This window comes from Astatotilapia calliptera, chromosome 22 (assembly GCF_900246225.1).
Source record: "Astatotilapia calliptera chromosome 22, fAstCal1.2, whole genome shotgun sequence".
Taxonomy (NCBI): Eukaryota; Metazoa; Chordata; class Actinopteri; order Cichliformes; family Cichlidae; genus Astatotilapia; species Astatotilapia calliptera.
This window is the reverse complement of record NC_039322.1, coordinates 9519470-9546968: the sequence shown is the minus strand read 5'-3', so window position 1 is coordinate 9546968 and position 27499 is coordinate 9519470. Positions and strand designations below refer to the sequence as shown.

At 39.8% G+C, this 27499-nt stretch overlaps 2 protein-coding genes and 1 long non-coding RNA gene across 11 annotated transcripts in view; 1 reads left to right on the top strand and 2 right to left on the bottom strand.

Annotated features, from left to right (window-relative positions):
* epha10 (EPH receptor A10) overlaps positions 1-27499 on the bottom strand; it is a 185083-nt gene that overhangs the window by 93873 nt on the left and 63711 nt on the right. The gene's annotated exons all lie outside the window — the stretch shown is intronic.
* LOC113014492 (uncharacterized) lies at positions 606-21548 on the bottom strand. 8 transcript variants are annotated; one of them, XM_026156058.1, is made up of 22 exons: positions 19320-21547; positions 18945-19257; positions 17876-17984; positions 17424-17586; positions 15496-15688; positions 14654-14750; positions 13529-13590; positions 13149-13263; positions 12851-12912; positions 12078-12174; positions 10935-10996; positions 10555-10669; positions 10259-10320; positions 9488-9584; positions 9338-9399; positions 9102-9204; positions 7422-7486; positions 4373-6362; positions 4232-4291; positions 2277-2357; positions 1624-1689; positions 606-1308 (listed from the first exon to the last, which is right to left on the bottom strand). In XM_026156058.1, the coding sequence occupies exons 3-22, from the start codon at positions 17976-17978 to the stop codon at positions 1082-1084; spliced, it is 3882 nt and encodes a 1293-aa protein (XP_026011843.1). In that variant the 5' UTR covers positions 17979-17984; positions 18945-19257; positions 19320-21547; the 3' UTR covers positions 606-1081. The 8 variants fall into 8 exon arrangements, with proteins under 8 accessions (XP_026011843.1, XP_026011844.1, XP_026011845.1 ...); XM_026156059.1 differs by having other exon boundaries at positions 18945-19254; XM_026156060.1 differs by having other exon boundaries at positions 14654-14744; positions 18945-21548.
* LOC113014495 (uncharacterized) lies at positions 16100-17515 on the top strand. The gene is made up of 3 exons (XR_003270970.1): positions 16100-16222; positions 16799-17331; positions 17451-17515. It is a non-coding gene; the product is annotated as an uncharacterized LOC113014495 (long non-coding RNA).

The window sequence follows — 27499 nt, the reverse complement described above, 5'->3', positions numbered from 1 at the left end:
AAATCTGGTTTAAAAGGACACATGGTGTGTAAAGCCAGTTCACTGTACATATACTCACACATGCACTAAGTATAACCTTCTTAGAAAAGAAGGTGTATTATAAGACTGTGACTGATACATCATTATAGTAAAATTGAATAAATTTGCTTAGGCTGCTGCCCCTGCGACCCGGCCTCGGATAAGCGGTTGAAGATGGATGGATGGATGAATAAATTAAAAAAAATAATAAAAAGACTATATTTTGGTTTTCTCTGATGAGCATTACAATCTGACATACAAGCTTACATAAAACACCACAGATCATATCTGTTGTGATCTACTAACAGGTGGTCAAAGTGTCATTAAAACAACTAGAAGCATAATAATAATAATAATAATAATAATAATGGATTGGATTTATATAGCGCTTTTCTAGGCACCCAAAGCGCTTTACAATACCACTATTCATTCACTCTCACATCCACACACTGGTGGAGGCAGCTACAGTTGTAGCCACAGCTGCCCTGGGGCAGACTGACAGAAGCGAGGCTGCCATATCGCGCCATCGGCCCCTCTGGCCAACACCAGTAGGCAAGTAGGGTAAAGTGTCTTGCCCAAGGACACAACGACCAGGACAGAGAGCCCAGGGATCGAACCGGTGACCATAACACAACAGTGCTTGCATCAACTAGAACAAACTATGTATTATAGAGTTTTTCATTGTCCTGAAGAAACTGGCACTGAGTGGCTGACCAATAAAACAGCACCTTTGCACACCAGGGGTGAGTCGGGCTGACACCATGACTTATACATAAGACTTATATCAACACACAACACATTTGTTGAATTACTGAATTATATTTAATATAACCAACTCAATAATCAATTCCTTAAAAGGACAGCATTGTAACAATTATTGAAGGAAAATAAAAGTGAATCCTGGCATTAAAAGACTCAGGCTAACCACACATCAAAACAAAACACTGCCTGTGAGCACAGTGAAGTCAACTACATACTTTTTGAACGGAGAACACTAACCTTGAAATCAGGCCCAGAAAGGTAAAGGCTCAGACTGTCAAAAAGGGCATTTAGTGTTTAACATTTATTTATTTTTTTTAAAGGCCAGTCCTCTGTTGCGCACAAAATCTCGAATGTTTTGAATAGATCTCGTCTCCAAGATAGGTTGTTCCTTTTCTTTGCACTTCAGACACTGCTGGTTGGTGACAGTGATACCGTTTTCAATAAAAGGCTTCATATGTTTCATCACCGCTCCTATCTCCTCCTCAGACCATGGTCTCTTCACACACCGCCTTGATGAAACACATAAACCTGTTCAATAAAACAAAACAAATTTGAAGTTTAAAAAGATCATGTGAGATGCACTTGTAGGTAGAGATGGTGTTCAAAACTGTGAAAACAAGCTGGTACTTGTCTAAACAAATTGTGTGTGATAATAAATAGACTGTAGACCTGATAAAATTTAAAGTTTGATTGTTTTCATTAACATGATAGTTCATCACACTGCTTGGTAAGCACAAAATACATTCAGCTTCTTTATATGTTATATAATGTCTAACCACATGATGTTGGTGTTGACTGCACATAGTGCCTAGTGATGGACATGGCATCTGATTTAGATCATACCTTTAGTAACTGAGTCAGGGACAGGAGGTGAACCAGAAGTCACACAGGCATCATTCCCCTGGTCATCTAAAAAATATTGCACAGTATAAATGTATGGGCTTAAAGAGGCTTTCTGCCTACCAATCAAACACCATGGGCACAGAGGGGACAGTGACAGCCAGTTCTATTATACTAACTATACACATGGCAATGGTGCTGAACTGGATGAAGTCAACAATACCTTGGGTAATAAGTTTACTGGGAAATGATGTAGATTTTGCACAGGCCAAATCTTGCTTGGCCAAAACTGATGAAGCATCAAAATACTACTCATAAAGCATTAGTGTCACAATTAGGAATGGAACTACTAACAATTGACCATGTAAAAATGTACTGATGGTTAGTAATATTGTTCTATACACAATCCCAGGTTATCGTAATCAGCATAGTAGTGTTAATAGTAAAGTCTGATTTCATTTTTAATGCAATGAAAAACAGAGATGCAAGTGGCATTAATGAAACAAGAGAGCATCGTTATCATACGTGATGTGCGCTGTTAAAATACGTTACTGCACATTTCACTGGATTTGTCTCTGAACAAGACTAACTCACAGATCCCAGCTCATTACATAAGATATGTTGGGCAAACTTTGAGTACAGCATTGAAAATGTACCTTGAGCTGCAGTCTCGGAGAAGTGAGGCAAATCAGAAGTCACAGAAGTTAATATTTCTTCATTGTCATTGATAGATTTTTCTAGCAAAAAATAAATAAATAAATAAATAAATTATATATATATATATATATATATATATATATATATATATATATATATATATATATATATATAATACATACAGTGAGGAAAGTAAGTATTTGAACACCCTGCTATTTTGCGAGTTCTCCCACTTAGAAATCATGGAGGGCTCTGAAATTTTCATCATAGCTACATGTCCACTGTGAGAGACATAATCTAAAAGAAAATTCCGGAAATCACATTGTATGATTTTATAACAAGTTTTTTGTATATTTCTTTGTAAAATAAGTATTTGAACACTTGAGTCAAACTATATTAATATTGCCTTTGTTAACAATTACAGCGGCCCAACAGTTCCTGCAGTTCTTCACCAGGTTTGCACACATTGCAGAAGGTCTTTTGACCCACTCCTCCACACAGATCTTCTGTAGATCTGTCATGTTTTGGGCCAACACAGACTTTTAACTCCATCCACAGATTTTCTATTGGACTGAGGTCTGGAGACTAGTGAGGCCACTCCAGAACCTTGAAATGCCTCTTACGGAGCCACTCTTTGGTTTTCCTGGCTGAGTGCTTCAGGTCTTTGTCTTGTTGAAAGACCCAGCCAGAACCCATCTTCAATGCTCTGACTGAGGGAAGGACGTTTTGGCCCAAAATCTCACAATCCATGTCCCCGTTTATCTTCTCCTTAATACAGTGCAGTGGTCCTGTCCCCTGTGCAGAAAAACAGCCCAGCGCATGATGTTTCCACCCTCATGCTTCACTGTAGGATGGTATTATTGGGATGAGACTCATCCTTCTTCTTCCTCCAAACCCCAACAATGGAGTTTAGGCCAAAAAGTTTTATTTTGGTCTCATCTGACCACAGGACTTTCTCCCATGACTCTGGATCATCCAGATGGTCCCTGGCAAACTTCAGACGGGCCTGGACATGGGTTGGCTTAAGAAGGGGAACCTTCAGTGTAATGAATGATTTTAAACCATGACGTCTCAGTGTATTACTAATAGTAGCCTTGCCAACGGTGGTCCCAGCTCTCTTCAGGTCATTGACCAGCTCGTCCCGTGTAGTTCTGGGCTGATTCTTCACCTTTCTTAGCATCACTGACACCCCACGAGCTGAGATCTTACGTGGGGCTCCAGTCCGAGGAAGACATTAGCCTCTTCCATTCAGGGGCGCCTGCAGGAGTCTTGCAGAGGGTACGCACAGTCACCTGCACGCGCTCCATCGCGCACGCACTCCATCGCGCACACGCACATGCGTGCACACGCACTGTCGCGCACCGAGCTGCTTGGCAGTGTCTCTGGAGCCCTTTCCAGCTTTGTGAAGGTCTAAAGTTTTGTCTCTTGTGTCGTTGGACAGCTCTTTGGTTTTACTCATGTTGCTGCAACACTTTTGACAGATTGTGGGGTGCACATGTGTCTTTATGAAAGCTAACGGCATCAAACAGGTGCTGCTAAATTAGAATCATGAGCAGAGTGTAGTTGGACTGTTTAAAAGCAGAATAACAGGTCTTTGAGGGTCAGAAATCTGCATGATAAGCAAGTGTTCAAATACTTATTTTAAGCAGTAATATACAAAAATATTTTAATAAAATCATACATTGTGATTTCCGGAATTTTCTTTTAGATTCTGTCTCTCACAGTGGACATGTACCAACGCTGAAAATTTCAGATCCCTCCATGATTTCTAAGTGGGAGAACTTGCAAAATAGCAAATACTTACTTTCCTCACTGTAAATGGTATTAACTACACAGCAAAGTACAAACAGAACTGCAATAACATTATCTAAAATATATATATAAAATGTAAATTTTAAATATTTTATCAATACAACTGCAAAGTCTATAACACAGAATACAATAATTTCAGTACCTCGCAATGTGGAAGCATCAGGGAGTTGCTGTGATCCAGTAGCCATCCCATCTATGTCATCTATAAAATTGAAAAAATGTTATTAGACCAACCATATTCACAAACACCAAGCCAATTTAACAACATATAAACCATGCATACCACCAATTTCATCCAGAGTTTTTCCTTGAATATCCTTCACACTTCCCTTCTCCATGGCCATGAGCAACTTGGAGATCTTAGCCAGCTGAATTGTTGATTGGGGCAGTCGATAGTATTCTCTATGGACCCTAATGTCATGGCCGAGGAAATCGGCCAGCTGGTCTAGTTCATTATCTTTCAAGTTCATGACTTGGCTTATCGTGGCAATCTGTTTGCGAAGGTTAGTTGATCTGAGGTTCTGAGGATGTTCAGCTCCGCAAGCATCTGCAAACTGACCAAACTGCCCTCTGTAGTGACCATCACTACAAGGAATGGCGAAAAGGTACATATTGTTTTCAGATACCCCGCACTCTTTCCTCTTACTAACGAGGAGTGACAGGTTATCGGTCATATCAGAAGTCAGGATCACAGCCACCTTTCGTCCTTTTTTCCCCTTCAGTTCCACTCTGGCAAACTGTTGGCAAAGCCTTTTCTCAACTTCTGTAAGCCCAGAGCTGATGTCATCGTTTAGTTTGGACATGTCACGATCTTCAAAATTTTTGACAGTCATACGTGCTACTTCACCTTCCCTCCTCCTATTGAACAAAATCACTTGACAAAGGATCACCTTTGCTAGTGCTGCATAAGTTCCTACTGTTGGGTTATCACCTAGTTTCTCCCTAGCCGATTCCACTTGCTGACCAAGATATAACTGCAGCTTCTGAACATCTCTGGTCAGTGGAAGGCTGTCGACCTTGTTGTATTTTGCCTCACTCAGGTTTGATAAGGCTGAATGGGAAACTAATTCAGACCACTTTGTTTCATGAAGTGTGTGAAACCTCCTGATTGAATCGATCGCCTCTTGATCCTCTTCCATGAGAGCACGACACATGATAATATCACTTATTTTTCTGAGAGAATGTCCAAGCTTCAGGGCCAAACTTGGGGCTTTGAATGTGCTGGTTTCAGTATCAAAACCTGAAACTCTCTTGACAGCATTAGTAAGAATAAAGAAGTTGGCTGGTTTTATTGCCTCTTCCATATTATGGATTCTTGTTGTGTGACGCAAAGTCACAAGTAATCTCCCAAGTTCCCTTACTTTCTGTCTTATATACTCATGCTTTGATCTGTCACTTCCATGCTTATTAAAAAGAGACTGAGCCAACTGCATAATATAATGATCATTCCTTATTGCACTAGACACATCATCCTTGTGCATCTTGCCCAGTACTGAGTAGAGTTCACTTGAAATTGGCTGAGACATTGTGGATTGAGTAGATGCTATACCAAAGACTCTATCTTTCAGCTTCTCTTCAGCATTATTCTCTGGTCTTAAAGCACATCTTTTCATATGCCGAGAAACTTCTTTTCTGGATATCATACCCTTACAGTATAAGCAGTACTCGTATGTCTCAGCGCTGCTGCTGCTCTTTTTTGAGATCCTTTTCACTTTAAGACAACCTGATCCTGTGGTTTTAACAGCAGAGTTGTGCTTGAAGTTACCAAGGTTTCGTAACCTTTCAAGATGAACTTTTCTGTCCTTTGATGATTTGGGTAACTGAAGCACCTGGGCGACTTCAGCATTTTCATTTTCATGCGTCTCCAGATGACGTGCAAATTTTGTTTGAGGTTTTCCACATACAAAACAAAAATTGACTGTGCTTTTGATTAATTTTGTTGACTTGGTTGGGGATTCATTTTGGCACAGCATATCCACAGTACTCTTTTCGCTACATGCATCTTTTGTTTTCTGCTGGCATGACTCTGAGCTGTCTGGTTCTTGGTCGGGATGAAGATCATCAGTAGTTTCAAGATCATTCAAAATGTGCTCAAAGTTGTTCTTAACATCCATGGTCTGTTCTTTTTCAGCAAAAGTAACGCATAAATCAGGCATGCTAGCAGCATGGGAGTTTTTTGATGGTCCAGGTAACTCAATAGACAACTCTGTTCCTGAGCTTTCTGAATCTGATGCAGAATTTGGGATGTATTCTTCATCAGATGAGACATCACCCTGTTCGTAAATACAGCATAGATTAAATAATAGAAATAAACATGGGAAGGATAAATGCTAAATTGTTCACGTCACAGAGCTCGGGACGTAAACCAAAGTCTCTAGAGGTCTTAAAAGTACTAAGAAATACCTCCTGATTTAAAGAAGAAAATGTGCAGCAGATATGTATTTTGTGCAAGTATTTTGATTCTGCTTGATCAATTTGCAATCTGTGATCGATTCAGTACTTTTTTTGATATTTGTCCCATTTCTAATATTCAATTTATATTTTTTGAACAATGACATTAACAAAAAAACAAACACAAAACAAAAAAACTAAGACACTAGCCCTAACCTGGTCCCAGAGCCCCTCCCACAATGACCCCCACAGATCAAAATTTGTAAAACCTTTGAGACTAGATTGTAAAAAAAACAAAACAATTTCATACAAAGGATTATAATAAAATCTAAGTAATATTTTTACAATGTGTTTATTTATTTCTGGCCTCTCTCACATAACTTCTACACTCTATCCAGTCCAAAATCTATCTGCTTTCAATTCTCTATCTGAGACAACACTTACAAAACTGATTATCCTTATAATTTTGTGATGAAAGAAAAAGGAAGAGCAAGCAACATGTGGCAATCTTCACGAACTGCATCTACGTCAATATTAACTATATTATAATGAAGCCTGCTTAAATTCAACCTGGGAGACACACCTGCACATCGTCTCCATCATCATCATCTCAACTCCCTTCAGCTGCTCACTACGTCACAGCCAATCCGGAGCTCCCTCGCACCTACGCCTCCATTCAGCATCCGGGCATTTAAGCTCTTTCACCCATAGCTCGGCCTCGCATCCCTCCACCACCCCTGCACCCCCATGCTTGCCCCCTGCCTCCATACCACCACCAGTGTCCAGACCCCAGGGGAAGACCTCCTACTTCAATCAGCAATGCTTTTATCAACAGTTTTCCCGCCGGGGTCTGACCGCCAAATATTTAATGTTCAATAAAGCATGTCTAATTCTTTCTCCGTATCTGAGTCTTTCCAGGTTGAATTTCACTGTACACTTACGTCGGACATATCCCAGTCTTCTGAAGATGTCTGGAGGCAGATCTTATGCCACACACAACGGCATTCTACAAATACAAAGAAACCACAGCATTAGACAACAACCGATGATTCATTAAGTTATAATTTAAAAAGTAGCGATCCCACACGTCACAAATTATATTCACTAAGACCACTAAATATAAACAAGCATAAAGTAAATTTAAAACCAACGCATAATTCAGAATAAAAAGCAGATATATATATATTATCTTAAATTGACCTGACCAAACTACTCATTATGGGCCACATAGGCCATGTTTCAGAATGCATTCTTGGCTCAAAGACTTCTGGCAGAATGATCTAGTGAGAAACAGAAAAGCTAAAATGTTTATCCTACATTAATTAATAAGGATTGAGATGAAAAGGACTTCTACTAAAAAGTCATTGAAAATGTGTAGAGACACCATCAAGCATTTGTATTGCAAATTGCCTGATTGATCTATTGGAATAGGTCTGGATTAATCAGACCCAGTACCTTACTGGGCTTCCTATATTGACATTGTAAGAAGTTTGCAAGTTTGATGCAATGTTTACTCAAAGGGTTTATTATCATTAAAACATCATCTTCCAAGTTTGTGTGTATATGTGTAATTACAGAATGACAAACAGACTTGAGGGCAGTTTACTTCATACATGTTGATACTCTCTTAAATATAATTAAACATTTGTGCATTTTGCTTTATCTTTATATAACAGATCAAATCAGGAACTGTGGTTTTTGCATTGTAACATCACAAATAAGCTAAATCAGCATTGTCAGTACGCATGCACGGCGCGGCCGGGTCAGAGTACACCACTACCCACGATGTAAAGGCTGAATTATATTTCTCTGTCAGATATAGGCTTGGTTCTTTTAATACATCCATGGATATAGCGTCTCCGGGCACCACAGAGGCTGATGGCTCCGGATATGAGGCTTTGAAAGTGAAAGTTTATTTGCAGCTGTCGATTCATTGTACCAACCTTCTCTCAGCTCTAAGGGATCTGGAATTGTCATCTGACAACTGTCAGTCTCGATCTCGAGCAGAGACTTATATCCAAGGTAGCATAGCCTCCCGCTCCTGCTGTTTTGTTAAAACTATAGGGGCTTTTTGTAGTGAAAACGCCCAAGCGAGGGCCACGAGTTCTTTCTTTCTCTTCCCAGCAGCACTGTATCCCCGTTTCGTACCAAATTCTTTTAAAACATTGACGTTAGGACGCTCAAAATATTCAATATCGCTATCACACGCGGCCGTGTTTACTGTTTACAATGCATGCTGGGTAGTCGTGACCCTTGACCCGGACCGGCATGCCTTGCGCGCGGTGAGATGCTCATTTAGCTTATATGAGCTTGATGTTGAAAGAGTGAAACAAAGATTTAAAGTTGTAAAGTTCAACAGTCTAATCAACAAAGAGTAAGAGGGCAATATACATTATTACAGTATGTTCTCTGTTCTCTGCCACACTAAGCAGACAAACTCAAATGCATGATATGTGATAGTATCTGCCATTACACTGTGTATCATTGCAATGGTTTGAATTGATAAAACTTTGAAGTGATTTTTTTTATTCTTTACATATGAAAATGTAGACCTGACTCATGGTAACTTAGGGTATAGTGAAAAAATGCATTAATTAACACAAGATAAATAATACACTTACGCTTGCATCTTAGACCGTGCCATCTGATAGCTGTCAAAGGTGAATGGCATATCCCGCATTTGTCAAGTTTCACCGATTCAAATACCAGCCTATGAATTGTACACTGGAAAAAATTAAAAACATGAAATGAAACATAAAACATTGTTACCCAAATATTTTATGATCTTTACAAACCACACTATTTACCAAACTACACATTGATACAATCTTTAGTAAACAGATGAATCCATGCTAACCTCATGCTCAGAGCTGTCTGCTGTAGGTCTAGATGACTGACACTCTGCTCTTAATTCTCTGTCTGTAGAAGAGAACACAAGACATGGAGGCATAGTGCTTTGCAAGACCCCAGGGTTTAACAGGTAGTGCTTACTCAAGCAGGGACTCACCTGTGAATGAGTCTGTAGAGATCACATGGTGCTCCACGTCATGGGCAATAGGCTCTGCAACACACTGTTGACCAGAAGGGATGCTTGCGATCTTTAGCTGGGTATGAAAAGTAGAACAAATATTGTAAACATCTGGCAGCTACAGTGGAAATGTATTTAATCCACTATGAGTGGTCTTTTCTAACCAGTGTCCCCTCAACCCATGTGTTTTTCTGAGTATGCCAAACACTGGAGATGAAACAATGAAAGACTCAGTTTGAGCTCAGATGTCAGGACAGTGTTCTCACATACCTTGAGTTTGTCTGTGTCAGACACACACACATAGTTAAGCATTTTCTGTTTCACCTTCAGTTAAATACAGTTCTAACTCTCACCCTAACTGCAAGGAAACAGAGTGATTAACCCTTACCTAGTTAAGTGAAGCCAAAGTAAGACAATACTAAGAAGCTAAAGTGACTGTGAGTAAAAGGTGCATGTATATGTCTGACACAGAAAAACCCAAGGTTTACAAGGACACTGTCCATCAGCCTCATAATGACATCTGAGCTCAAACTGATGCTTTCACTGTTTCACCTCCAGTGTGTGGCCACTCAGAAAAACACACTTGTTAAGGGGACACTGTGGTTAGAAAAGACCTCCTGTTCTAAATAGAGGACATTTCCACCACCGCTGCCAGATGTTTGCTAAAATACTCAAAATGGAGTTTCATGTAAACACCATAACACTTCTAACCATTGGTCAATTTTAAAACAAAGGTCAATTTCAACTCACCTCACAAGCAGAGTCGTTAGGCACAGCTCTGGATGATTGTGGCACCTCTTTCGATTTGCTCTCTGTACAAGGGAACATAAGGAGATTCAGTGCTTGACTTTCGTTAAGTCAAAAAAAACACATCTACACATAACGCAATCAATTCACATCCCTGACTGTTACAATTCTACTCAAAATATCCATCAAGACACTATAGAATCATCAGAAATGTCCCAATACTGGCACATTTTTCATGCAGCAAACCTTCAGGCATGTCATGCATTGCCAGAAGTTAACAACATTTACTCAAAACTGACCACTGGTAAGTTCTTCTGAGAACGCTTGGGGTGACAACTCCTGATACTGGACACCAACTTCACCAATTAACTCTTTCAGAGAAGAAGTGCCACGCTGACCTCCAACAGAATGCACCTAAAAAGATGCAAAGATGAACAAGCATCAATGGTACAGTGTCCATCTGATCAAGAGGGACACTCTCAGTCAAACCTTAAAACACCCAAATGATGTTGAGAGGGAAATGCAATGTTAAATGATGACTACCTGTACTTACAATGGTTTAAAGACTGTACATGCAGTATAATTGTAATCAATTGATAAACATGATCTTTACAAACCACACTATTTACCAAACTACACATTGATACAATCTTTAGTAAACAGATGAATCCATGCTAACCTCATGCTCAGAGTTGTCTGCTGTAGGTCTAGATGACTGACACTCTGCTTTTAATTCTCTGTCTGTAGAAGAGAACACAAGACATGGAGGCATAGTGCTTTGCAAGACCCCAGGGTTTACAGTTTTTGCCCACTGCTTGAACACATTTTGCAAAACCCCGCTCGCTGTGCCAAAACTGTACACACAAGTACACATGACACAACACTGGGAAATATACCATTCACATCTGTGCCAAATTGGAACTCTACTCCCAAAGCCTAAACTCTGCTGTCAAAACCTAACATTCCTTTGTCAAAATGTAACTCTGTTGACAAAATGACACATACCTGCACCATATGCAAACACTCACAGATCAGGGGGAACACACTAGTCTGCTGTACATAAAACACTGCAGTCCTTGATTTCCATTGTTTATACAGAAGGCACATTTACAGGGGACACATTTCCAAACGACCATAAACGCAAATAGACCTACTCAATACTGCACATTGAAGTACCATGAATACAGGTAAAGCGAATAAAACAACAACAACACAATAGTACTGCAATAGACAACACACTATACTGTAAACACAAAAAACCATGACAATTGTGCATACGTGGGCTCATGGATCCCGCCGTCTGTTGGGGTCTGGCCACAGGACCTCATCAACATCGCAAGCAATGTCCTCTCCCGCCAGGCACCGGGGTAAATATCCTCTTGCTCTCCCTCCATCCATGCTTGCAAAGTTCTTGGAATGGCTACGCTGAGGGCTTTTTGTAGTTGGCTAATTGGTGTTCGGTTTTGCAAGTAGGTGCCTTCAGGTGTGTATTTGAGTGGTTGCAATTACCCGATGTGTTTTGTATTTTGGATACATGTGTTTTCCGAATGGCACCCTGAGATTTCATTTTGTGAGCGAAGTGTCTTATGTATGAAATAGAGTGTAGCATGCAGGACCATGTGTGTTGCCTAAAGGAGTAGGTGTGTTGCATGATTGGAACTGGGGTGCAAAGCAGCGCTTTTGTTTAAGGTAGGGGTACATGTGTTTGAGGTATGGTAACAACAGCTTCACGTTGTGTTACTTTAGTCTAAGCATGGGTTTATAGTGTTCAAGCAACGGGCAAAAACTGTAACAGGTAGTGCTTACTCAAGCAGGGACTCACCTGTGAATGAGTCTGTAGAGATCACATGGTGCTCCACGTCATGGGCAATAGGCTCTGCAACACACTGTTGACCAGAAGGGATGCTTGCGATCTTTAGCTGGGTATGAAAAGTAGAACAAATATTGTAAACATCTGGCAGCTACAGTGGAAATGTATTTAATCCACTACGAGTGGTCTTTTCTAACCAGTGTCCCCTCAACCCGTGTGTTTTTCTGAGTATGCCAAACACTGGAGATGAAACAATGAAAGACTCAGTTTGAGCTCAGATGTCAGGACAGTGTTCTCACATACCTTGAGTTTGTCTGTGTCAGACACACACACACATAGTTAAGCATTTTCTGTTTCACCTTCAGTTAAATACAGTTCTAACTCTCACCCTAACTGCAAGGAAACAGAGTGATTAACCCTTACCTAGTTAAGTGAAGCCAAAGTAAGACAATACTAAGAAGCTAAAGTGACTGTGAGTAAAAGGTGCATGTATATGTCTGACACAGAAAAACCCAAGGTTTACAAGGACACTGTCCATCAGCCTCATAATGACATCTGAGCTCAAACTGATGCTTTCACTGTTTCACCTCCAGTGTGTGGCCACTCAGAAAAACACACTTGTTAAGGGGACACTGTGGTTAGAAAAGACCTCCTGTTCTAAATAGAGGACATTTCCACCACCGCTGCCAGATGTTTGCTAAAATACTCAAAATGGGGTTTCATGTAAACACCATAACACTTCTAACCATTGGTCAATTTTAAAACAAAGGTCAATTTCAACTCACCTCACAAGCAGAGTCGTTAGGCACAGCTCTGGATGATTGTGGCACCTCTTTCGATTTGCTCTCTGTACAAGGGAACATAAGGAGATTCAGTGCTTGACTTTCGTTAAGTCAAAAAAAACACATCTACGCATAACGCAATCAATTCACATCCCTGACTGTTACAATTCTACTCTCAAAATATCCATCAAGACACTATAGAATCATCAGAAATGTCCCAATACTGGCACATTTTTCATGCAGCAAACCTTCAGGCATGTCATGCATTGCCAGAAGTTAACAACATTTACTCAAAACTGACCACTGGTAAGTTCTTCTGAGAACGCTTGGGGTGACAACTCCTGATACTGGACACCAACTTCACCAATTAACTCTTTCAGAGAAGAAGTGCCACGCTGACCTCCAACAGAATGCACCTAAAAAGATGCAAAGATGAACAAGCATCAATGGTACAGTGTCCATCTGATCAAGAGGGACACTCTCAGTCAAACCTTAAAACACCCAAATGATGTTGAGAGGGAAATGCAATGTTAAATGATGACTACCTGTACTTACAATGGTTTAAAGACTGTACATGCAGTATAATTGTAATCAATTGATAAACATGATCTTTACAAACCACACTATTTACCAAACTACACATTGATACAATCTTTAGTAAACAGATGAATCCATGCTAACCTCATGCTCAGAGTTGTCTGCTGTAGGTCTAGATGACTGACACTCTGCTCTTAATTCTCTGTCTGTAGAAGAGAACACAAGACATGGAGGCATAGTGCTTTGCAAGACCCCAGGGTTTAACAGGTAGTGCTTACCAGTGTTGGGGAGTAACGGAATACATGTACCGCCGTTACGTATTTAGAATACAAAATATGAGTAACTGTATTCCGTTACAGTTACCGTTTAAAAAGGTGGTATTCAGAATACAGTTACTTTGTTGAAATAAATGGATTACACTGGGGTACTTTCCTGTTTCATTTTGTCGCGGGTCAGGACTGTTTGGGTTTTGTTTGACAGCTACGTTCTGTTGTTCCAGGCGGCAGCGTTACGGTTGCCATGGTTACAGGGCGATGCTCTCTCTCTCTCTCTGCGACTGTGTGTTTCCTGGGTGAGAGAGAGCGCCTTTTCGTTGTTGTTGTGCTAAGCTAACAGGCAGAATGCTACAAGCATAGCTCTAAAGAATGTAGCATCATGGGCAGTGTAGTACGTGCTGCAGGGAGAATGGACTGCCATACACGTTATGGGTCTGTGAGCGCTAGGAGGGAGAAAAAGGGGAGTAGAAAGGTACGAGTTGTCGTCGAGGAAAAACGGGAGCTGGAAGCATGTAAATATAATAATAACCACTGCAGCCAAGAAGAGAGCCTGACAGCCCAGTTGTAAGTAAGCTATTTAGACTCGACTGTACACCGTGTTCCTGTTTTCCTCCGAAAACAATAAGTTCCGTTGGAGCAGCCTTTCAACGCCTCTCTCTGTCTCTCGCAAGAAAAGTTGACCCACACAACAAAGTAAAGCTATTTTTCAGCTACGAGCCGACAGGGACCCCGCCGTATTAGTCAGAGGTCCCTTTACTACAGTTCGGAGTCGCGGACCTTCAGTAATAGTAATAAATCACACAGCAACAAATTCACGTTGTTGTAAAAGGCATGATAATATATTAAGTAATCCAAAGTATTCAGAATACGTTACCGTCATTGAGTAACGCAACGGAATACGTTACAGAATACATTTTGGGGCATGTATTCTGTAATGGAATACATTTTAAAAGTAACCTTCTCAACACTGGTGCTTACTCAAGCAGGGACTCACCTGTGAATGAGTCTGTAGAGATCACATGGTGCTCCACGTCATGGGCAATAGGCTCTGCAACACACTGTTGACCAGAAGGGATGCTTGCGATCTTTAGCTGGGTATGAAAAGTAGAACAAATATTGTAAACATCTGGCAGCTACAGTGGAAATGTATTTAATCCACTACGAGTGGTCTTTTCTAACCAGTGTCCCCTCAACCCATGTGTTTTTCTGAGTATGCCAAACACTGGAGATGAAACAATGAAAGACTCAGTTTGAGCTCAGATGTCAGGGCAGTGTTCTCACATACCTTGAGTTTGTCTGTGTCAGACACACACACATAGTTAAGCATTTTCTGTTTCACCTTCAGTTAAATACAGTTCTAACTCTCACCCTAACTGCAAGGAAACAGAGTGATTAACCCTTACCTAGTTAAGTGAAGCCAAAGTAAGACAATACTAAGAAGCTAAAGTGACTGTGAGTAAAAGGTGCATGTATATGTCTGACACAGAAAAACCCAAGGTTTACAAGGACACTGTCCATCAGCCTCATAATGACATCTGAGCTCAAACTGATGCTTTCACTGTTTCACCTCCAGTGTGTGGCCACTCAGTAAAACGCACTTGTTAAGGGGACACAAAACAGATAAGCTTGCAATCATCACTTGGGAAAGTCATACAAATTCAAGATTTAGTTAAACCAGATTGAATACCACCAAGAGGACATTTAAATATCGTGACTAGGGCTGAAACAACTAATCGATTATTGAAATAATCGTTAGTTGCATCCCTAATTGTGACATCTAGATATGTAGGTTTTAAACAACAATTCATAGGGGAAATTTTTTTTTAAATGACCCACCTTTTTCCGCCAGGGCCATTCTTTCCCACCATAGTCATAAGTAATTTCACTTCCTGCCGCAATTTCCTTCAGTGCAAAAAGGCAGAGATGTGGCTTCCCTTCTGCTTCAATCAACTTCATTCTGCAATTTGGTGTCCTGTGTTCATCGTTTACTAGTCGCCCAAATGACCCATCTTCAAGTGCTCCATCAATACTGCAAATTTGGAAACATACATCAAACAAACATTTATAGTGACACGCCTATGAACTATACTATAATTTTTAAGCACCAACACAAACACAACATCCAATACAAGTTTAGTTGTTAAATGCATAGTTTATAACTGCGTCCATCAGTCAAGGACGCGTTGCTTTCTGACTGAGATAAGTGTTTGCGCTTCTACTTGTGCTTAGAGCTTAAACGTGGTTTTGTTGTACTGTTGCGCTGACCTAGTAGGTGTGGCTGTTACTCTTCTCTTCTCTTCCTCCTCTTGCCCACTACCTGCTCTGTGCTGCTGCTTGCGCGTGGCCACTGATTAGACCTTGTGCAATCTACAGCTAAGCGCAGCCTGGTGTGCACTGCTCTGCCAGGTGAGTTGAATTAGAGCAATCAAGGGCGGGCGTGCCTAGTAGACCTTAAAATGCATGCAGCAGTCATTTGACCCGAGTGTGACATACTGAGAGGACAGCAAACCAAGCACAATCCACTTTCCACTGTGAGGAAGACTTTGAGTTAGACGGGCTATCGGTAAGCTCGGACTCATATTTGCTGCTTATGTTTGGGAAATATGGAAGCTCAATTGTGGAAATGTATTTATGCTTTGGGAAATAGTTACTGCATTTAAGTTTAAAAAATTATATTGATATTAAAATGTTTAAGTTTGAAAAGATTGTTTATGTAGATAGTGTTTCCCACACTTATGTTAATTAATACTAAAAGTAATTACCCCAAATCCTTGGTTAAATCTTAAAACTAGTGTAAATATGTTTGGTTTAATTTAAGGAAAATAATTCTTTGTAAAAGAAAATCCTTGGTTAAAGTCTTTATTAAAATATTTGTAAACTCTAAAATGTATACTTTAAAAATTTAATTGTTACAGAAAGTGTAAAAAATGCAAGGTAGACCACAGTTTATTTCATCTTTGTTGTTTGAAATTACTCACCTCTGATTCAAAAACTAATGAATGTAAAACTAAAACTAGGATAAATGATAGTTTAGACAAAAGTGGCTTTACTGAAGTGTATATTTTTATTTCATTTCTGTATAATGCATTTAATTTATCTGAATGATTAATGAAATGTTCTTTATTTTTTGTGTTGAAAGGTTTTTCACCGATCCATCAAGCCATCTACCTACCTCACAGGCAGAGAACACTTGACATGTACTATTTTGGCATTGTACATATTATACAGTAGTTTTGGACACAGTATAACAGTGCACGGGTCTCCGTGTCCACATGTGCCAAATGCGCACAGACACATGGGCGCTCATTCAGCCCTGGCCATTTGAATTTTCTCTTATTATTTTCTCTATCTCTATATTATATTTTAAATCTTCACAGCAGCGTGAGCACACTGTCTTAGCTGTAAGATGTAGGCTTATATTATTACCCCTCTAACCCCGTACATTACGCCCGTGAGTGTGTATTAGAGAAGGCACACACAGGCTGAATACGGGGACTAACGGGCCCTCAGCATATGTGGGAGTCCCGTCAGTCCCCAGTACCGAGAGTTCCCGGGGACCACAGGGTCACCGGGAAATGACGGAGCCTTAGTAAGAATGAGATCCCGCTATTCCACGGGTCCGTCACTCCCCCTTCTATAGATTCTGGGGACTGACGGGGCCGGGTACCAGAGGTAAGGACTCGTTAAAGAGCAATATGAGATGTTTGCTTCAGAAATCCTGACCTTGCAATAGAAATGTAAACATTCAGTCATTTTGAATTTACCACAATGTCTTCTGCTTCCATATGAAGTCAAACATGAAGACTGAACATGCGCTGGGGTACAGGTTACGTCTGTGTTCAGCTTCAGTTGCATCAATAAGCTCCCCTCTATACTCGACCACGAAGTCTCCTTGTTTGAAATTGGCTAATGTGAAGATGCCACGACCTGAAGAAACAACCATATTAGAGACACAGGTGTGGCAGCACTGCAAATAATCAATTCATTAAATATGTATATCTGTAAATAACAAGTATGCAATGTTGTGCTTTTTTCAATTCTACATATATAATAAAGAAAACATGTCCAAGTGCAGAAAACATAAATAGCCAGGCTCGCTAATAACTAAATTATTATTAAAATACCTTTCATTTTAATTTATATTGATGTTTGTACAGGTCACCACTGGTGATGCGTAACCCCTCAGTCTAGCCTGCAGTGTGTCAAAGTCACTCACCTTTAACTGAATTAATAAATTTGATTTCTAACATTGAATTCTTGTCTCTTCTTGCAAGGATGTGATTAATGGCATCCTGAAGGGGAGTAGTTCTCCGTGACATGATTTTCTAAGGAAATAAGATAAAAATGTAAACCACATCAAAACTTCAAGCCTTTATGCTTACAAGGGCATTAGTAAAGCCTGAATGAGAAGCACCCCCCCCCCCCCATGTTAGCGTATTATTAGTTTAAGGTTATTTTAGTTTGGTGATGAGTGCTGGAGGGATTCTGGTTAACAGATAAATGGATGGGGGCGAGGCTGTATTTGTGCAGATTAACTTGACTGTGTTCCACCTGTGTTGATTAAGTCAAGTTTCTGACATGCTCCACCCAATTTTTCTTATTTCACTAATAGCATGGATACTGAAACTGTTTCAATTGAGTTCTATGCTTTCATTACATTCACATAACAGACACAGACAAGGCTGATGTCTGAGTTGTTTTAACAGAAAGCATGCACTTGCAGATATTAAAGATACTTAAATGTCCTAATTTAACTAAAGCCTAACTCTGACTTAGCCTAAACCTGTCTGTCAAACTAAGCTTTAGATCTCTCAGGAATAATGTGCTTCATCAACACAACTATAAGAGAGCAAAACAAATGTGGTGTTTGGTTTTTTTTACAATATTTTATAAACAAATGTGTGCAGAGTGACATCAATACTGTCTCAATTAAATTTCATGAATCTAAAAAAGTTTATTTGTATTTGCCTTCCAATGTTTCCTTGGTATTTGGGCAAAGATCATCTTTTAATATCTTAAATAATCATCTCAGAACAGAACAGGAGGAAAACAGCTCCAACTACCACAAAAAAGACAGGTGTGAGTACTACTGCTAGTACAACTGCATCTACTACAACTACTCCTACCATTAGTACAATAGGTAGTAGTTACTAGTTACAGAAGTAGTACTTATAGTAGTTGTAGTAGTAGCAGCCATTTTACATTAAACAAGTGTAGTGATCTTGTAGTGAAAAAGGCCTTCTTTCAAACTCAGTGAAACATCACACACTTGTGTAATTTCTTACCTTGAAACAAGTGATGAGATTAGGCCAGGGTAAAAAAAACCATCCCGGTGCTTGGGACAGTCCGGGAATCCCCGACCAGCGTGTTGCTGTGACCTCCGTGAACCGTTCCGCGTGCTCCGGCCCGCTCTGCCGTCCTCACCTCGTCGTGGTCCGGTCCCCGCGGTGCGCTCTCCGCCGTCCGCTCGTCGTGGTCCGGTCCCCGCGGTGCGCTCTCCGCTCGTCGTGGTCCGGTCCCCGCGGTGCGCTCTCCGCCGTATGCTTTCCACCGTACCTCGTTGTTCCCTCACCTGCCGCCTCACCACGGCTGTGCCTACTTTGAAGCACTGTGTCTGTCAGAACGTCCGTCTTTTAAAAGTTTTATAATTACCTTCTTACCTTTTCTCCAAAGCGTGTCAAAACTCTGCCAAAATTGGGCGCTTCCTATTCATCCATCAATCAGTCGGTCTAAATCATTGATGTAAATATCAATGGTGTAAATGGGTAATGTTAAAATGCGCATGCGCAGCTTCCAATTTCGCGCCATGTGTATAATTTCCCGCGCTCGTGTATAATTTCCCGCGCTTGTGTGTGCGGCATGCAGGGACAACTCCAACCGACAGGGGTCAGTGGCGGACACACAAATATACAACATATGTCAAGTTTTTGGTTTACAAAGACTTTTGAGAAAAACACTTTTTGGGTATTAAAACATGCCCAGAAACCATTTTAAAAGGTCAATTTTATGAGGACAGCAAAATGTCCTCATGTAACAGAGGGTCCTCATAGCTCTTTGATTTGTCTTGAAAATTGTCCTCCTAAAACAAAAAACAAACACACACACACACACACACACACACACACACAAGGAAAGTTGACGGAGTGTGTGAAGACACAGAAAGAGTGATGTAAGAGCCAAGTGATCGATTACGGATACTGCATAAATATCCTGTTATCTATCTGTACCGTGTGTGCCTGCGTTTATGCTTGATCTATATTTGTCATTGTTGCGTATGTCAGTGTGATAAAGAGCTGACAGGACGTTCACTTTATATGCATAGAATTGTCATCTCCGTGAGACTGACCACGCCAAATAAATCACTTCACATCTCTCTTTTTATCTCTGCCTCACATTGTTTTGGTCGCTTTACTGAGGGTGTTAACAGTGTTTGGTTTATTTGATTTAAATCTATGATAAGGAAGGTGATCTAGACTATGCCATAGTCCAAAGAAATGTAACTCATTGCTGCAGTGACAAAGACCTACCTTGCTCATTATGCGAGTGCAATAACTAGTACTCTGCAAGTGTTGATGTATGCCGTTTTTCTAATTTCCATAGCTGTGACAATTTATGCACAGACACAGAGGTGGCTCTGAATTTTTCTGTTTCCTGTGTTTTCTGAAAAACAAAACAAAACTAATGTTCAAGAGTTATCAGCTCTAAACCCCAAATGAACACCTCAGTTTAGCTTATCGCAGCAAAGCGATGGACACACACAAGTGCGCACGTATAAATGCAAACAATGACATCGGCGGGGATTTAATGCAGTACTATAGATTACACTTAAGGGTTCCTGTGAGTCAATGACACATGAATGGAAAAACAGACAGTGCCACACAGAGCAACAGAAAGACAGAAAGACGGGAAGAGAGATAAAGAGGGGAAGGAGAGACGAGAGATAAGAGGTTTGCCACTGGGGGTTATTGCCTTTCTCACACTGGGTATTGACTCACCCTATTAGGGGGTGGGCTTCTCTGGTTGCTGTGTAGAATACATACTCACACACACCCGCACACTAATCCTTCCTAACTTTCGTGTTTGTACGGTTGTTGTAGTTTACATTGAGGAACTGATGAAACAGAAACACAGTCATATGGAGCAGCAGCTGAAATATCCTGGGCCTTTGGACTAATTGGCATCTTCCTCCTGTGAGTTGTAGGGAGGGTCTCCGACTAACATACACACATAACAGCTGAAGGACACGGGGGCATGGGAGAAGACAAGACAAGCAGGGAGAAAAGTGGAGAGGAAGCAAAGGTATCGATCAAAAGGGGGAGCGGCATAAATGAAGGAGAGGAAGACAGAGTGTTTCAGGCATTAGAGGAATGGAGGAGCGATAGGGTAGCTGAAGAAAACAAGTCAAGGGGAATACGGAGAGGAATGAACCGTAATCCCCCCATGCAGAGTTTAATGGTTGGGCCCAGTGGTTTAGGACGCTAGTAGGAGGTCCCAAGGATGGATTGATCCAATCCCACAGACAGGGGTACAAAACTTTTTGTCTTTGAAAAAGAACAGTTGAAGGGTGAAGAAAAGTGGTGAGGACAAAGGCAAAAGTAGAGGCGAGGGTGAGCTCAAAAAAGAAAAAAAGAGGGAAAGAAAGCTGAAAGGAGATTCAAGGGGTTGAGAAGCTAGCGTGGTAGGAGTAATAGGAATTATCTCTGTAATGCTGTTTGACCATGCAGAAGGTCTGGGCAATGGATGGTGGAAAACATGCTGAGCACTTCACCCAGAGTGCCAGTCAAACTTTAATTAGAACTAAAGAACACATTAATGCATGAATACTTTCTAGGTAGAAATATCTGACTTATCAAAAATAAATAAATAAAAGTAAATGAAGAGCTACATATCAGACTCTACAGGCCTCAGTTAGCATGTTAAATATTAATATTCATCTAAGTGCAATTAGAAAAAGACTGAACAAGTATAGCTTGTTTGGTTTGTAAAGTTGCATCCAAACAACCGATTTTAAGAGAGCTGTGCATAAGCAAACGCCTACAACTCTAAATGAACTAATACCACCATTCTCTAACCAAGTAGAACTTAATGCAGTTAATGTCATTCTGGGACATTGTCCTTTGGACGAACAATACAAAGTGCAGATGGTTAGCATTTATGCACACCTCGATATATCTCTTCTCAAGAATAAGAATCAGATAAGCCTGAACTGACTAAAATGACTTTTATCTGAAATAACAAGAATATACAAGATGCCCAGATGTCCTAGTACAAACATATGTTTGTGGATCAGCATGAAAAATTCCTCAAAACACCATGTGCACATGTGATCTTTGCATATCAGATGATCTGTGCATTCAAATTTTACTCTTAGTAATCACAAACAATGCCACAAATGATTTTAAACATTTAAATGCCTACACAAAAACTTGATTTCATTTGACGCTGAGGAAACAAATGTCTATGGCGTATGATCTTAAGTGATTTTGGGACAGATATTTTTATTTTTGTCAAGGGCATTTCAGTAACTGCTTTAACTTGAAGTAATAAGGTGCATTATTGCTGATGTATAGAGACAGATGATGGTCCCACAGAACACTGCATGTCATTTCACATCACCACATATAAAAAAAACTGCTTAAAAAACCCCCCAAAAATGTACAATTATGTGGTAGTCTCTCCTAGTGGATTTTCGAAACCCCTTAATCTTTCATTTGCAGACCTTTTCCTTTATGTCCACAGCCTTTTCAAAGACCGATAACATTTTCCCACATCCTATCCATCTCCCATCATTCACTTTTACCACCATCCCTTCATCCCTTTCCTCCCCCTCCTGGTGTAAATCACATCAGTGAGCGGAGCAGAGCAGCAAAATCCCTTCTTTCTGAGGGAGGAGATTAGGAGTGAACACAGACAACTGGATTTAAATAAAGATCACCTTCCCTACAGTGCGCATCCTGAAACTGAGCAGGGATGGATTCGCTGTGGGCATTTAGTATGTGTGGGTGTGCATGTAGGGACAGTCGAGACGGAGGTAAGCAGAGAATGACAGAACCATTTTTTTAAAGCCTATATATGCACAAGTATGTCTTTCTCTATGTTTGTGTGTCTGTGCAAATTTATGTGAATACACTGTAAGCCCCCAGCTTCAGGATCACACAGGCATTTCTGTTGTACATGATTATCACCTGGCTTGTTTTATAGAAATGTTTTAGAGAAACATTAAGCACTCAGAGCTTTTGTACAAACATGATGTGTAGATAAAGCCTTCTCATATAATTCTGACAACACATGCTTTATGCTGTGCAGGTTACCAAGCAGTTTATTATTATTTTTAAATATAAAACTGAAGAAAAGGACTGAAAAAGCATGTTAGCTGAGGAATCTTGTAACATAATCAATATATGTGTTACAAAACCATAACCTATTCATTTGTGTAATGATATTCAGAATTTCCATTTTTGTTTTTTTTCCCTTTAGAACAAGAAAAGTTTAATTGGAGTTCTGCTGGATGGTATTTAGATGACTAATTTTGATATATGGTGTAATACGACTCCAAGACATAAAAAATTAACACAGAACATGCTCGCTCTCAAAGGAATAGTGATCAACAGCAAGGAGAAAAAGTTTTTAACTTAAAAATAAAAAAAAAAACAAGAGCCTGCTGGACTTTAAAAATGTCACCTTAGGGTTTGGAAAAAAATTTTTTTGAAATCCCACAAGGAACCCAACGGCTATTGTCTGCTGACATAGCCTCTGGGGACATGGGCCAATATTTTGAGTGCTCCAGCACAGACAGCAGATATATCCGGTGAAAATGTCTTTTTCTGTGTGCCTGCTGCTGTTCATGAATGCATCGAATTTCAGCAAATGTGTTTCCTATTTTCCCATTAATGTGGATTATTTACCTGCAAATACCAAGCACACTTAAACGTGATGGCGTGGCACTACTTGCACTACAAATGGAAGCCAGAAAGCCCCCCATACTTAAAATCTGGTCCCTTGTACAAATTCTTGCGCGTTGCACATATTTAGACTCTGCATATTCATATATCAATCAACACAGGGCAAATTAAATGATAGTAACACACAGAAATAAACCATACCAGAATCTGTGCATACATTTTGGACTAAGAAAACAGCAGGTAAAAATCAAACTACCAGCTTGGTTAAACACTACAGCACGGTAACACGATCCTCTGGAAATACAATAAATATACACGACTACAAACCTGATACAAATACCAAACACACAACAAGTTCACACGAACAAAGAAAACCGATGCAAGCAAACTTTGCACTCAGGGAAAGAACAAAGGAACAAACCACAGCTAAAATCAGAGCACTTAACATACATTATTAATAGCGTACACTAGGTTTTACTGAATTACAGGCAAGGACTCAAAATAAGTCAGAGGCCTGTTTCTGTAAGATTGAATTCAAACAGACAAGAGCCCCGGTATGTTTTCAGCATACTTCTAAGGGAAACAGTAATACCTCCTCAGCATGGATGACAATGTATTCGATTATTCAAAGTTTATCCTCAATTTATATATAATCTTCTCGCAGTGTAATCAGAGGCAGTTTATGCATTAATTTAGAGTGTTAAGGCATGCTTTTCTCAATGCCACCCCATTTATTTTACTCAGTTTACATTCCCTTAATGAGCAAAAGAGGCAATTTTTCATCTCACAGTTTACTCTGTGGTCTTAGGCAGAAATTTGATCTGTTCTAAAAGAATGCAGTCAGCACACTCAAATTGCATAAAAGAAAAATTTCTCAAATCCATCAATTTGTGACTTACAAGCTCCTGTGCTTGGGGTTTTAAAAATTCTTATATCTAATTCTGTTTCCTGTCCTCGAGCAAAGCCTGCCTTTCAGCAGGGGCAATGGCATGACACCACTTGTGCCGGCTAAAGTGATGCATGTTAAAATTTGATGAGGCCTTTTTTGGGGATCTGAAATGGACCTAAAATGTTAAGGTCCTGGCCTCAATCAAAATGAGCCAGGTAAGAGGTGGACAGCAGCTTACTGGGGCTAAAATATTTGTACTGACATAAACAGCAGGAGACTGAAGAAGAAGAAAGGATAAAAAAAAGGATAAGGAGGATAAAAAAAGCGAATCTATAGAGGGGAGAAAGGCAAAGAAGGCAGTGATTATTAACCACTGCCCTCTTTGCCTTTGTCACACTTAGTTTGTTCTCTTGAACGGCAGGCAGCCAGAAAACAAAAGGGTTTTTTTCTGGTGTCACAACTCAGGAAAGGGTAAAATGGTTCATGTGCCATGCAACTGAAAGAGGGTGTAAAGTATTTGAAGTAGCAAAGACAGAAAGAAAGAAAGAAGAAGAAGGGGACAGATATGAGGAGAAGTGTTGTTCTGCTTGCCGGCCAGGTCCTACTCTGGCCCATGATTCATTGCAAATGAAATGTCACCCTGGCAGGCAGTAATGCAGACCGGCCCACTCCCCTGCAGCCTAATTGAATTTTACAGCCATATAAACAACAGTCAGCCAGCAGAGAGAGAGGGAGAGAGAAAGAGACAAAGAGAGTGAGAACGAGGGGTGTAAGTTATTGATGCTGGTGTTTATAGGTGGGAGCTTCTGATGTGCCATCAGAGAGTGTGTCAGGGCCTCAAGGGAACTATAGCACAAAGCACACAGATGGAGGGAACGCCAAAGCAGGATTGCCACTAACATGACTCCCTGAACTCACACAGATGCACATATAATCATGACACTAAATGTGCTTTGAGATGCATATTTGCTAAATACTCCAAGATGCTTTGACCAGAAGTGCACAAGTGACTGGATTTCAATAAAAAACACCTGGTGTAAAGTTTAGGAAAAAACAGTTATGACATAACATATGACATACAAAACTTAATGTAAAGAGCTGAGAAGTCCGCAAATTCTGTTTTTCAGTGTCTTATAATGCTGTCCCTATTTTTCAAGGATTTCATTTTCAGTTAGCAACAATAACATATATAAATACTTCATAATTTCTTTGGAAATAAAAAAGTGCTTGCAGAATACTCGAGTGTGTTCTCCCCTGTTGGATAAGTAAGATGTGCTGGCAGAGCTTTTTTCTGCAGATGACAGCCACTGAGGACAGTATAGAAACAATCAGCAGTGTCCCCTCAGGCTGCCCCGAGGTCCAGGTCAATTTGTCCTATGCTAACAGAGGACATCACCTCCATGACAGCCAGGCCGTTTGGCAGACAGACAAAAAGGTATCTGCTGCACCTGCACAGAGTGTTTCCTGCAGCAGGAGAGAATTTCTTTAACATCAACAAATCAAAAGATCAGATCGAGTGGATGAATCCATTTTTCTTTAACACAAGACATTATAAAAAGATAAAATTATGTTTTATTAATTAATTATGTTTTATTACTCCTGTAATTGTCTACTTTATTTGACCAAGATCAACTTTTCACTTTGTCCACGTGTAAAAAAAAGTACAATTCTATGAGCAGAACGTTTTATGAGATGATGATTACGCAAATGAAAATAGCAAATTTAACTGGCAACTTGTCACTTTCTTCATTTTTATAACACTTTTCTAACAGTAGATCAACAAAGCACACTGAAAAATGTACTCCAGCATCAGCTTCATCCCTGTACAGATGGACAGCTCGAGGGTTAAGAAAATATAAAGGGGAGGCAGTAGGAACTCTTACTTCATTTATTACCACTTTTGCAGGTCTTCCTGACAAGTGCAGTTACCACATGCAGAGAGCCACCCTTATGGAGAAAACTGTAAAGCTAGGCAGGTATGCTCTGTGGAAAATCACGAAGAAATATTGCCTTTAGCAACTGACAGCTAGAACAGGATTTGACTTTGGACTCCAACACCTTACTGTATGACTTGCAAACAACAGAACTTTTGGCAATGTAGGTTTTCATTCCTCGCGGTTTTGCTCACTAAAATTGAAGAAAATTGAAGCTTTATTTGAAACAAATTAATTTATAAATATTTAGCATGTTGTATATTATCATTCAATATTTTTATAATATTTACATGTATTCAGTTTTGCTTTATTAATTTTGATATCACATTAATTAAGATATTTGGTTTTATCATATTGTATTGTATTTTTTTCTGATATACACAATTCTACTCATTTAAGCTATTGTTTTGTTGTTATTTTATATTTTTTTCATGTATTTCTCTTAATAGTGGTAACCAAAGAATCTTCCAAATCAGGGCATATTTTAATTTTTTTTAGTAAATTTAGTAAAGAAAAAGTGTTTTATTTGTATAACTGCATCCAAAATTAATAAAAAAACCCATTTTTTTTTCAGAAACTGCATTACTTTTCCCAGAAACGTAATAGTACACATACAAAGTAGTTTGTATGTGTACAATTTGTAGTCTTACTTATGTATTTGAAATGAATTGATATAGTAATAACAATCTTTCAGTCCACGATAGTCAAGATTTTGTTATTTAAATTTAGCAGAATTTAAATGCAAATAATGGTTAATTTAAATGTAAAGAATGTAAAAATGATTTAAATTTGAATCATGTTTGGGATTTCTCCTTACCTTCCACAGAGTGTAGCAGGAAGATACTGTATAAAGCAGGCAGGAAAGCTGGTGTGGAGATGGGCAACAACTGTAAGCAGGTTAAAACAGCATAAATGAAACTCCTTATATAACGCGGCTGGTTGGATGTGTAGAACAGCATGGGCTTGGACATAAGCTGAAATTGGCTGGCATTGAGAACCACCAATCTGCTGGTGCTGTGGTCGAGCTTGACTTTGTGGCCGAGGTTGACTTTGTGTCTTGCTTGAACACTTTGTTTCCATTTTATTTACCATTTCTGCAAGATTTTCTTAATCTT

What these genes read in the sequence shown, in the direction of transcription:
- LOC113014492 (XM_026156057.1), bottom strand. Translation starts at nt 17,978, where the DNA reads ATGTCACGGAGAACTACTCCCCTTCAGGATGCCATTAATCACATCCTT. An exon ending in CTCAGAAGAACTTACCAGTG is followed by an intron (nt 12,913 to 13,148) that starts GTCAGTTTTGAG and finishes TCCCTTGTACAG; the next exon opens with AGAGCAAATCGAAAGAGGTG. An exon ending in CTCTACAGACTCATTCACAG is followed by an intron (nt 9,400 to 9,487) that starts GTGAGTCCCTGC and finishes TCTCTTCTACAG; the next exon opens with ACAGAGAATTAAGAGCAGAG.